The sequence below is a fragment of the Amblyomma mixtum genome, chromosome 6 (assembly GCF_055824585.1).
Source record: "Amblyomma mixtum isolate Tamu chromosome 6, ASM5582458v1, whole genome shotgun sequence".
In the NCBI taxonomy this organism is placed as follows: Eukaryota; Metazoa; Arthropoda; class Arachnida; order Ixodida; family Ixodidae; genus Amblyomma; species Amblyomma mixtum.
The window spans coordinates 91,172,821-91,185,711 of NC_143017.1; the positions used below are offsets into that span (position 1 = coordinate 91,172,821).

The 12,891-nt window shown below is 45.5% G+C and overlaps 1 protein-coding gene across 1 annotated transcript in view; it reads left to right on the top strand.

Moving 5' to 3' along the window:
* Positions 1 to 7,911, top strand: part of LOC149339648 (acetylcholine receptor subunit alpha-like) — a 134,813-nt gene extending 126,902 nt beyond the window's left edge. The window contains exons 6-7 of the mRNA XM_089548350.1: positions 1,086 to 1,976; positions 3,101 to 7,911. Coding sequence (XP_089404476.1) covers positions 1,086 to 1,976; positions 3,101 to 3,286 — 1,077 coding nt within the window. The 3' untranslated portion in view covers positions 3,287 to 7,911. The remainder of the gene's footprint in view (positions 1 to 1,085; positions 1,977 to 3,100) is intronic.
* Positions 7,912 to 12,891: the final 4,980 nt, after the last annotated feature.

Sequence of the window (12,891 nt, forward strand, 5' to 3'; positions counted from 1 at the left end):
CTACTGCAGACATCTACGCGCTTGTTGCAACCACATACTGATCAATTTGACGTAATCATCTATATTAATTAGTGTTGCAAATTAGCGAGTAATTAACCAAGCGGCCCTGTCTTGTAATTCTCATACTGTGCGCTGTCAGGTGCTCACCCTCCACTTTTTTCGCTGAGTGAATATTTCTCACTTGTGTAGAGGTAGCGTGCCCGGCTCCCGACCAGAAGGGCAGCGGTTCGATTCCACTTGACCACCACATTTCATTTCAGCGAAACTGCCTTTCTTTGTCGCTACCCTCCCGACCGATCAGGATTTTTCCAGTCACAATGGTCCCGACGTCGAGTTATACGCCGGACGGAATGCTTAACCGTCGCGATAATACACTCTCTACTGCTGTGGAGGAGCGGCCCGGTGTTAGGCAATGAAAACGTACCTACCGCAAAGGTCTTATTCAGGAAGATTTAGCTGTGAAGCAGGAGCTTGATACTTGAGCGGGAAAACCAGCTGATAGGAAAGACCGATCCTTGAACCTCGATTTATTGTGAATACCTGCTATAACCGGTATCCGACGTCACTCATCCTCATGTCTACAACCAATGCACACACCACAGGAAGATGACGCCCTATCAGAAAAGGCTGAATAATTATATGGATAAAACTCACTCTCGGGTTCGCTGCAAACCAACAACAGAAAGACAAACCACGCGTATTGCCGCTCTGAGGCGTGTGCTGTCTTCTGCGATGCTAGGCCATAAACGGCTTTGCTACCCAAAAACGATCATAACAAACAAACGTCAGTATTTACGTCACAGTGTTTTATTGTGTAAGAGACATTCAATTGATCACTCCTCTCCGAAAGCGGGAAATAGCCCGGGTGCCAGCGAAATTTCAGTGGCATGTATTATCTGTGGCGATTGATTGATTGATTGATTGATTGATTGATTGATTGATTGATTGATTGATTGATTGATTGATTGATTGATTGATTGATTGATTGATTGATTGATTGATTGATTGATTGATTGATTGATTGATTGATTGATTGATTGATTGATTGATTGATTGATTGATTGATTGATTGATTGATTGTGCAGGTGGACCTTCGGCACGTAGACGAGGTGCAGAACCAGAGCCTCGTGGAAATCGGCGTGGACCTGACGGAGTTCTACCTCAGCGTCGAGTGGGACATCCTCGAGGTGCCCGCGGTGCGCCACGAAAAGTATTACACGTGCTGCGAGCACCCGTACATCGACATCACCTTCAACATAAGCATGCGCCGCAAGACGCTCTTCTACACGGTCAACCTCATCGTGCCCTGCATGGGCATCTCGTTCCTCACCGTCCTGGTCTTCTACCTGCCCTCGGACTCCGGCGAAAAGGTGGCCCTCTCCATCTCCATCCTTCTCTCGCTCACCGTCTTCTTCCTCCTTCTGGCCGAGATCATCCCGCCGGCGTCCCTCGTGGTGCCGCTGCTCGGCAAGTACCTGCTCTTCACCATGGTCCTGGTCACCCTGTCCATATGCGTCACCGTGGTGGTCCTCAACGTGCACTTCCGCACTTCGTCCACGCATCGCATGGCTCCCTGGGTCAAGCGGGTGTTCTTGCAAACCCTCCCGCGCCTCCTTCGAATGCCGCGACCGGCTCAGGAAGAGCCGCCTTTCAAGCTCGTGGTGCCATCCGCTTGCAACGGCACCGATCCGAGAGAGTCGTACGCCTCGACCAGTACCTCACCGGGGCCCGGCTTTGAAGATCGCTTTCAGCGGGAGGAGCCCATCATCTGCAAAGTGCACGGCCTTCGGAGGGCGCCCAGCGAAACGTTCGCAGAATTTGCGGAGCCCTCTGTCGGCCGCCGCCATCCTTCGCCGCCTTCACCCGCTGTGGCAGGGCCAGGAATGCGGCTTCATTTCTGCCCGGAGCTACAGCGGGCCCTCGAGTCAGTGCACCTCATAGCCGACCACACGCGTCGATACGAGGACCACATTGAGGTTCGTAGATTCTTGAGTGCATGTTCATGCGTAATGATTCAGCGAAACAGAAGTTGGTGGTTGAGAGCGTTGTGTGCTGGACAGAACGTCAGTTATACTAGGAATGTAACAGCCTTTATTGACAGCTGTGAAGGCCGGTTAGAGCGGGCAAGGACAGGTCCGGTCCCAGAACTGTTGACGCTCTCGTCTCGCGCCGCGCATCGGCTCTGCTGCTTCAGCTCCCGATCATCGTCTTCTCGTCTCGCGCCTCGCGCCTCGCGTCGGTTCTCGTGCTCAGACTGCTGATCATCTTCCTCTTTACAGGAAGCTTTGTTGGCAGCATGAAGAGTGACTTGGCGCAAGAGAATAAATATATGATATAACAGTGTTAGTTACCAATACAGCGCCAAACCAAGAATTTTGATGCTGGCTTTGCAAAAATTATGATCCAACTGTAATTCATGTCAATGCTGCATTAATATGGTACCAGCTTCCCAATTTGATGCCACGAAACAAAACTTTTATCGTTAGTGTTTTCTTATTTCTTCTTTTTCAGTGGAAAGGTTGTTTTCCCCATCAACTGACTGTGCTCAAAGAAGTGGCACAAAATTTCTGCTTTGGATTTTCCTTGCCGACTGAATAATCTGCAAGCAGGCGTATGAAACAAAATAGGGAACGTGAATGCGCTCTCGAGCACTGAACATCTCACTTCAGCATAATTCCCACTCTGCTATTTGGGCTCCGACCGCAAGGGGCAAGAAAATTTGTAGACTCAACATGATGCAGACAGGCTGCCGCATGAAAAAACAGTGTTGCGACGGCATGGAGGAACTCCGTTTCCTGCTTGGTTCCACACTTAGGACCTATTGATGGTGTGGCGCATGGGTGCAGAAGTTTAAACCATCTATTGCAACAACATTTATGAAACCTAAATGAACGTAAGATATCTAAGATTTCCTCTGTAATCCTATGACATGGCGCTGTGGGTTAACTCTTAACTGTAAGTTGTGTTTAGCAAGTCTTCCATGCGTGAAACAGTTTTCAATAACACACTGCAGTAGAAAGATTAAATGTACACGTCTGTCTTTTCAAATAATTTTTTTCTCATCCACTGACATAACCGTGGTGCTTGTTCTGCGTACCAGGTGAAGGAAGACTGGAAGTACGTTGCCATGGTGCTGGACCGGCTGTTCTTATGGATCTTCACGGCAGCCGTCATTGTCGGCACGTGCGCCATCATCCTTGACGCACCCACGCTCTACGACACCCGCGAGCCCATCGACGTCCGGCTGTCCGAGGTCCTCTCCGTGCTCTACAAGGGGCCGTCTTAGGGACCATCCCTCTTTGGGGATTCCATTTGCCGAACGTTATTTGTTGCCAAATGTGACTGTGGCATCGATGGTTCACTTGCACGTCGAGGTGCCGCCTGTCTTCAGATTTCCGCATGCATCCAGCGAAGGCGGAGTGTCCGTCTTTACTCCGCCTACCTGTTGGAGGCCTCGTGGAAGCAGTTTACTGCCTGAGAAAAATGGACCAGCCCGAGATGAGCTTCATAGGCACAGCAAGAAGTCACGGCGTTAGTTCTTATTCTAATGATACTTGTTACAATGGCGTGAACACACGAATGTCATAGCAGGGAAGAAATCCTTACGTGATCCATGTCAGCAAGCGAATTGTTCTTTTGCTCTGTTTTTCTTTACATTCGCGGCAAGCGCGACATGTTAGCATCTTGCTCTTAAGCCGTTAAAAAGTTTATGCATTAACGAAGAGTCAGTAGGGAGGGGGAGGGGAGATAATTTCGGCTTCTTCCGTTTGTATATATATATATATATATATATATATATATATATATATATATATATATATATATATATATATATATTATTCTGAATGTTTATAATTGTCTCATTTCAGTGCACTTTTTAGATCTCACGAGAACATGAGTTGTAATAACCTTAGGCAGCCAACGCCATTTAAACAGCAAGAAGAGCGCGCGTTTCACTCTGGCTTGCCACATTTCGATAAGAATGCATGTTGAAAAACTTCCTAAAGTGAGATTTGGACGGCAGTAAAATTGCTGCCTGCGGCCGAGCTGCAACATTGACCCGCAACGCAGGACATCTACCCTCGCGTTCAGTGAGTGAAGCAGAACAGTGTATTTTTGTTGTTACGAGTACTACGAGAAACCCTTATGTCATCCCTGTGATAGTCACGGCAAACCGCATATTAATTTCATGCGGAAAATTCGAAGGTGAAGCAAGCATTTTGCTTTTTTTTCCCGAGAAGAAATGGTTCCTTTTCCCCCCATCTCACATCTTGAGGCACTTGCAAGGTCCTTTCTCCAGTTTTAAGTTTTTGAAACGTACTGCAAAACTAAAAGAACGAAAAACAAGTTCTAGGCTCCAAAAAATCTCATCGCTAATTTAAAAAAAAAAACATTAAGTATTATTGGTGTTTTTGTCCTTGACAGTTCTACAGCTACAGATTTTGCGAAGAAAGATTTCGCTTGTGGGCGCTGCATCTTACATATGCCACTAATTACGACGGACAATAGGCAGGAAATTTACACTTATTCATGCTATCGGTCTGCAGCTATCGCAGCGCATTGTCGGCAAAGTATGTAATAAGAACGGAAGAATCTCTGACAAGGGTTTTGTCCCTTAAATACGCAACTTTCCAATAAAAGCAGTTTAGATTAAGATGATGATGAAATAACTTTATCTGCACCCGTCAAGGAATCAGAGGGCAATGAAGAGTTGAGTCTTGACCGCCGTCATCTTCCTCTCCTTTCAGCAGGCTGGGATCCCTTGGGATCTGATAAACATAAGCAGCACTACGAATTTTCATTTCGCTTGGGACGTTAGCGACTTCTAATCACAGCCTTCAGTACAATTTGGCTTTTGTTATATCGGTGACCAACGGCTCGTGGTAAACTTAACTTCCCGTGTTTCAGTTTCATGCCCAACGATTTCAGTCAAAAATTTTGAAAATCGAAAAATTGTAATATAATCTTACAAAAATATTTAAGGTAATGGTCCACTCTTCCGATGTGTAGCAAAGTCTTTCTTGTAAAATTCTTCCATCGCTCGCATCGAGCATTTAAGGCTGCCATATAAAACCAATAAGGAACGCTTTTCACGATTGCAAAACCGTTAATAGAAAAAAAAAATTCAAGAGACTGCCGTCGAGTGAGATGCGGATATATTGATTGTTATAGTGAAATCATGCATTATATGAAAAACCCGCGTTCATAACAGGTTTGCCGCTCAAAAATGTTTTTGTGCAGAATTGTTGGGCATGTAGCTGCAAGATCTGTTCAAATATTAGCGCAGAGACTTCATGAGGACTGGCAGCGAACACTTACTGCACGCCGTCATTCAATCAAACTATTGGGCTAATTGCGGAATCCTTTTCACTGTCAGAACAACACCGCAACGCTGTATTTTGTCCATCTCTCAACGGGGCTGAAAGCTCGATTAGCCACGTGAAATGTTTTAAGGCCTATACAGCCGGGCCAAACTTATCCTAGACATGTAAACGTCTCAGCCGCTTACTTAAGGAATGGCATACTCCAAGAAAAGAAGCAAAATTAGATTGATTAATGCATGGAGCTTTAATTATAAAGCTGCGCAAAATAAGTACATGCGCAGCAAATGAGAAAAGAACACCAGCGACAGCTTCGAACGGCAGCAACCCAGCGAAGAGCAGGGCTAGCCCCTACAGTCCACTTGCGTAATAGCGCGAATTTTGAAAGGAGGGTTCTGGCGGGGGTCGAACTGCGCTGTTATCTATGCCCTGAATGCTGCCTGTAGCGGCACTGCAACTCTTCTCTGTATTAACTAGGGTTCGATAACAGTTTTCTGGGCTAAGTAAGGTTGGGTTGGCTAACACTCGACCCAAATACGCGATACAAAACGATAGAGGAGAAGTGTCTTGGTTCCACTGCACAGAATAATTCTGGTTGGATTCTTGAATAATAGTTTTATAACATTTTACTACGCGATGTTATTGTTCATCACAGGTTTAATGAAATGTTGAGGCCAATTTCGGCCTGTTACACAAGATGGCGGGCCAAGTTACGCCTGTTGAGGCCAAGGTGCACCTGTTAAGGTAGTGTGCTTGCACCTAATCCAATTTTGCAATAAGCTTTCGCTCTTTTTAGGCTCTCCTTTTATTTTGTGTGCCCTCGCGCACACACCTTTCCCTCTGTAGATCCCTATTTAACAACCACTGTCTGCATTTCTCAAGCATAGAGGGATGCGTTCAGGTTGTGAATATCGTTGCAAGCCACGCTGTTAGACAAACCAAAGTGTCAAAAAACTGTACTTCCTTATCATCGTCGCATCGCTATTCCTGCAAGCCTTTATTTTCCCTCAAAGAAGCAGCATTCACTTGTAGTACAAATTCGCGTCATTCTAGCGGTTATTTTTGTTTTTCTTTTTTTTTTGCAGTGGTGTTTAAACGGAATAGTAATCTTGGCTTTGGAAGATAACACTGGATGTTATTCATGTTTTCGGTTCATCAGAAATCCCTTCTAAAGATCTCCTAGACCCTTCTGACGCAGCTTAATTGACGTTCTCTGTGTCTAGGGTGGCTTTATCACGCTCTATAATTCGTGGCATGGTGGCATAGAACACGTTTTGTTTTAAAAAATAGAGCATTTTCCAACTGTTCGTGCCGAAGTATCGATTTTGACACAGATAAAGCCAGAAGTTCAAGAGTAAACAACTTGACACAGAGGTTCTGGATATTTTAGTACTCCGAATATATCACTGCTGTGCTTATCTTTAGGTGTTCTCAACACAAAACAACGTGAGCAAAAGGAGGGGGCAGCCCCGGTCCTATAGCCAACGTTTCGACACGCAAATTTGCCTTCGTCTTGGGCTCCCTGCTGAGTTTTTTTACCTGTCTTTTTCAAATAAAAGTCGGCAGAGTCTAGGAATGAAACTAGAAGAAGGTGCTTCAAGCCAAGAAAGTTTCCAGTTTTCCTTCAAACTCACTCTAAACCAATCTTACTTTACTATTGCTAGCGAAAGGGAATTCATGACCGACCTAAGTTGCTTAACCTGGTTCAGCAACCGCTCTTGGGCAACTCTTCTCTTCACATCAGATTCACATGAACTAATCCGAGCCACATAATCGCAGGAGTTCTGGCCACTAACCACAAAGCGCAGGAGCTGAGTTGACATACCCTAGCACTGTGGCGTCGGCGACGCAATATTAGACACTATCGTTTCTTTCTCGACGCTTAACGTCCTGGACGCTATTGCCACCGATTCTGTCGTCGAAGCGCCACTGGGTTCATTGGCATCACTTAAGAACGTTGCGCTAACAAACTGCCCGTCATTTTTGCGTGTGCCATGTTAGCTTAATTGTGACCAAGATGTATTATCAACAGCAGACTAGCTCTATGTTCTTGATTTTAAAGTGATAATTAGTGGTGTAGTTGGTCTGCGGTTACAACTAACTCTATTTCAGTATAGTTTTCAGATGTGTTGAACTTAAGTGCCCTGTGCTCCTCCATACGAAATAAATTTGCCGATAAAGGCAATAAGGGTTATTCCCAGTGCAGATAGTGTGCAAGAGATCGTTTCTCAACCCTTCGGATCCTTTGCCTGCCATAAGAAACCTACCGACCAGAACACTACATAATGGTGTATCTCTTTATTCCACGACTTGCTGCTGACTTTGGGTACAATCTTAGCTTTGTATGTAAAAAAAAAGCATTGTTGCATTTGTTTGAACAGACGTATAAATGTCTCCACAGCGCACATGTCAACAAGTTTTGTGTTCTCCGTGATATGGACCGATCGCCATCGATGCGAGTGAGGCGGTGAAGTCTTGTTGTGGTGAAGTCTCGCGGTTGAGAATAATGTCGTTGGATGTTGATTATTGTTCGTGAGTCTGTTCTGGTTAAGGCATCTGTTGCTTAATAAAACACGTTGGCAATCCTCAGTATTCCTCTGCCCCACTTCTTTTTTTTTTCTCATAGAAGGTACGCTCTTCTGATGTCCAGTCACATTCATCTTGCACTACATTCACCTTTGAACTCAATTTTTGACGGTTAGGCACATTACATAAGGCACACCACCGGTTCGGCACACCACCAGCTTACATAATGCTTGACTTCATGAGAGCCTATTTGAATGTGTGTGTGTGTGTGTGTGTGTGTGTGTGTGCGCGCGCGTGCGTGCGTTCGTGTGTGTGTATGTGTGTGTGTACGTGTGTGCGTGCGTGCGTGTGTGCGTGCGTTCGTGTGTGTGTGTGTGTGCGTGCGTTCGTGTGTGTGTGTGTGTGTGTGTGTGCGCGCGTGCGTTCGTGTGTGTGTGTGTTTGTGTGGGTGTGTGTGTGTGCGTGCGTTCGTGTGTGTGCGTGTGTGTGTGTGTGTGCGCGTGTGTGCGCGTGCGTTCGTGTGTGTGTGTGTGTGCGTGCGTTCGTGTGTGTGTGTGTGTGTGTGTGTGTGTGTGTGTGTGTGTGTGTGTGTGTGTGTGTGTGTGTGTGTGTGTGTGTGTGTGTGTGTGTGTGTGTGTGTGCGCGCGTGTGTGTGCGCGCGCGTGCGTGCGTGCGTGCGTGCGTGCCTCTATAATACCTTTGTATAGTTGTGTCTGACTGCATAAAGTTTATTGCAGAGATGAACATTCAAACAATTAGGATTCAACGAGAACGCCAGTCGAGCTGAACAAAATAACTTTTAAGCCGGCTTTGTCCTCGTTTCGCACTCGCTTACTTCAGGGAGAGAGATTTGAATACACCGTCTTGTCCTGAGATTAGTTTTTTTCTTCGGCGGTGCATGCGCATCATTCCACCCTAGGATTCCGTCGCCAGGCGCCGTATACTGCTGCGAGGTTTTCAAGTTCTCTCGAAAGCTCTGCTCTGAAACAAAACGTGTTTCGTCACTCCAAGCCAAACAACTTCTTGCGCAACAAATCACACAGAAAAAGGAATGCAAAGGGGAAAAGCAGCTTCACCATAATGCAGCTTGCTGACAGCATATTTGAAAATAATGGCAATGAGTGGACGTCTTCCAGACATTGTTTGCTCATGGTCGCTGGAACCACTGAGATAGTTTTTGTGTTATTTGTCATCAAAGGCGGACCCAGTGAACTGCGCCGAAGCGACCACTAAGTGATATGAGGTTTCGATGCAGTGCAGCTGGGTACTTATGATTGCTTAGGATGCTCGTACAGGGTTACTCCTGACCACGAGTAAGCAGTACGTGACGCCGCTTCGTTCAGTTCAGGCTACTGCCGCCTATTTAATTGGATTTGAGCTGCGGCTCATGTTGCGAGATTTAGAAAACGAACACTAGTGAATAATAAAGTAGGCGAAATAAAAGGAAAATGAGCTTTCATAGAAGAATAAATTTGATAAACGGAACAGTTAACTGCTGTCCTGCTAGGGTAACGCAGTTATCTGTTCGCTTTCATGCAGGATATTTGACCCGCCCTATACTAAACTCATGACTTCGATTTTCGATATTTTCAATAACAACGAGCATATTCTCCTTGTGCCGCATAGAAAATAATGTTTTCACGTCCCAAACACAGGACATTTGTGGCAGTTCCCTGAATAATGTGACGTGTCTGAAATGAGTGAAGAGGCTGTTCTGTTCCTCCTCGCTTTTTTTTTCCTTTCGCTGCGCAAAAGCAAGAAGGTCTCGAGAAGAAATGAAAGAAGGCCTGTTGATAAGCACGTATGCAGTTCCCGACGATTCCAATAATGATGGTGATAACAATAACAATCATTGTTATTTACACTCTGACCACGCGCTAAAAATATAAGCTATCGGTACATCTGCGGTAGCAAACGCGTTTTTCCATGCATCGCAGGGTGGTGAAACCATCAGTGTTCGTGCCCATGCCAAGTGGAGAAAGATGCAAGAGGCTGAAGATCTTGTGCGCGCCATACACTCATCGCGCCGCGGCTAAGGGGAGCCAGTGAAACTACAATGGAAGCTTACGATAATTGTTCGGGGCTGAAAAAATGCAGCAGACAGTTAAAGATGATCAACGCATACAGCGGATATATAGTTTTCTCCGGGCAAAGAAAAAAGTCTCAGAAACAAATATACTTTGACGCACTTTGTTTTGTCCCGAGAGGTGAGTGCGCTTAGAGCGCCACATCGTGTCCCTTAAAACGAGCTCTTCCGAGTAAGGAGTGGTGGTGGTACCGGTAGGTGGCGGGAGCAACGCTTCAAGCGGTCAAATTTCCCAGTGTTTTCTTCTTGTCCCTGGGAACGCGCCAACATATAAACGTGTTTTGGGAAAGCTGATAATAAAATTGAGTCCCCGTAGGCTAGCGACCAATCAGGCTATCTAAGTTACCACGCAACGACGCAGAGCTCGATTCAAGTCACGCACAATGCTTCAATTTGCATTACGGGACCGCATTCTCCCGGTAATATGCCAAGGGTATCTGGACTTGCTGCGCGCCTATGAACACACATTGTCGAGTAGGGGAAACTCAAGGACAGCGCGTTTTGTCGGATAGTGAGGTAGCAGCTATAGGCTGAGAGGATGTGCAGTCACACGCACTTATAGCGAAAATGAAGGGCTTCATAGATAAACAAACGAAAGGGACTTTCACGATCCTGTGGGAATACTTGCCTTCTCAAGGCGACATCGATTGTCATGCATAGCATATTCAAGTTTACCCCATGCTCCATCTTTGGTTCGTTTCCCGAGTTAAAATTGGCATTGGTCCGAGATCATTTTCCTTCGTGGCCTGCTTGAAGTTGAATGCGCTTGTGCTACGGACTAGCTAATACCAAGATAGCTTCCTGGAAAACGGTTTACGCAACCGCTGAAAGTCATGAATCTTCGTTCCCTTCTTCGAAAGACACTCTTCCTACTCCGTAAAATACCACCCTCGCTCAAAATTTGTGCGCTGGTTAATATTCAAGGCCATCTTGCCATTAATTTTCTCATGCCCAATTGCTTTTGTCTAAACATTGCGTAGCGTGTGGTTTATTTCTTGCACTAAATCCCTGATGGTTACTTCTACATGTCGCACGTTTTGTTGATAGTGCCTGTACGGAATTTCTGATAGACCATTGCCATGGTCTCCCACGTTTAAACAATATTCTTCCAAGTTTAAACCACCGACACACTTCTTTTTTTCTACAACATATTATTCAGCTGGTTACCTCAAGGTTACTGACATTATGCTCAAGATTACCGACAGCGCTCGTCTATGGTTTCTATTTTGTGCTTTCGTCTGTTTCGTGCTGTACCACCCACAACGAACTTTTACCAACTCGCCCAGCTATCCATCCTTCTTCGACATAACTATTTTGCTTTTTGTTGGTGTCAATTTATTTCGTAGTAGCTTAATCGCGGCTTCCTGCTCGACTTATTCTATTTTTCTTCTCAGCTACGACCTCTACTCCTTCACGAATTTGTAATCACGAAACAATTAGTACAGGTCAGTCAAGAGTCCTGCACAAAATCAAAGTCGAAGCATTATTTTAATTGGGCCAAAGGTGCAAAGCAGGTATTAACCCTAGTAAATATCAGACAGCATGTTACAAAAAGGAGGAGAACCCCGCCGTAGCTAAGTTAATACCACACGCGACATCTCGATGCTCCTTGTTCAACGAGCGTATTCTTTCATTGTGTAGTTCACAGCACGTAATATTATCTATTGGACTTTCTTAAGACATTAAGATCTGGTCGCCCTGACTCCCAATGACTTTTTATCTGTCTCCTTCATTCGAACATTTGTGGGTGTGTGTAGCAAATGTGGAGCGCTGGTGCACACTCAACACGGAAAACATGCCGGCGCAATGCATTACCTCATAAAAGCCTATAACAGTTCACAGCGTCACTTTGCCAAGCGTCGAGAATGCGGCGAAGGGTGCAGTGACAACCCCTGTTTACCCCGGGACACGGCGCTGCTGTCTACCCATTCGCGCTTCCAACGTATGCAAAAGCGCTGTTCGTGCAGTTTTATACTCACCAGAGATCATATGACAGGGTGACGAACTTTTTATCGCTAGTAACCAGACTCCAACGCCCAACCTTGGCTGTTTTTTTTTTTTGTCTGTATGTAGCGGCAACAGCACCAGGGAGCTTTTCCACGTCTACATGCTCTAATATATGTTGTCAGAGTGTATCACTTGTGTGCTCATCACAGCAGGAAACTCAAGAGACGTCGCCATTCCCATAGGTCACTCAACCACAGTCTGACAAATAAGAGCTATGGACGACCGTGTCAATATGTTGGCCATATCTGGTATACCGAAAGTCAAAAGTTAATGGAACGCGGTATCCCCAAAAAAGTCTGGATTATGGGCATAAATGCAGCCTCTTTCCGGCTGTGCGAATCGTTCCTAGCGCTATTGAATCTCGGTCAGAGAGCCTTGGATACCAAGGATCTAAGGTCGCCTTTAATAAATTTTTCACGACAGCTATACGTACGTGCTTGTATACATATGACGATATTTTGTCATATAGACAGAATATGATATATGTGTTCGTTTGGATTCAAGTTTGCTGGCCCTCTAGAAAACGTGGGAGGCGAGGGCTCGAACAGACATCGCTGTGACATTCGACTGGCAAGAAACCTAAAACCATATTTTTTTTTTCTTTTGGTCAGCTGACAGGCAACAGCTTTTATTTTGGCAGCATGTTCTTTAGCTTTTCTCTTATTTGGGCTAGTTCTCTCTTGGGCTATCTAGCGTTTGAAACTTAATCCACCCGGTGCACTTAAGTGCACAAAACCTACGGCATAACAGTAAGTGTTTACGGAGGTAATGCTAACCCTACAGTCTTCCCTCATTTGACTGCTTCGAGAACGCCTGCAAAGTGGCACACTTCAATAATTCTCACAAAACACGAAAATATTTCGAAAGGTCGGTGCCAAGTCGAGCGAACAAAGTAATAGACGCGAAAGCTCCTATTTGCACAATAATTCTAAATCACGAACTCCTTGTGAT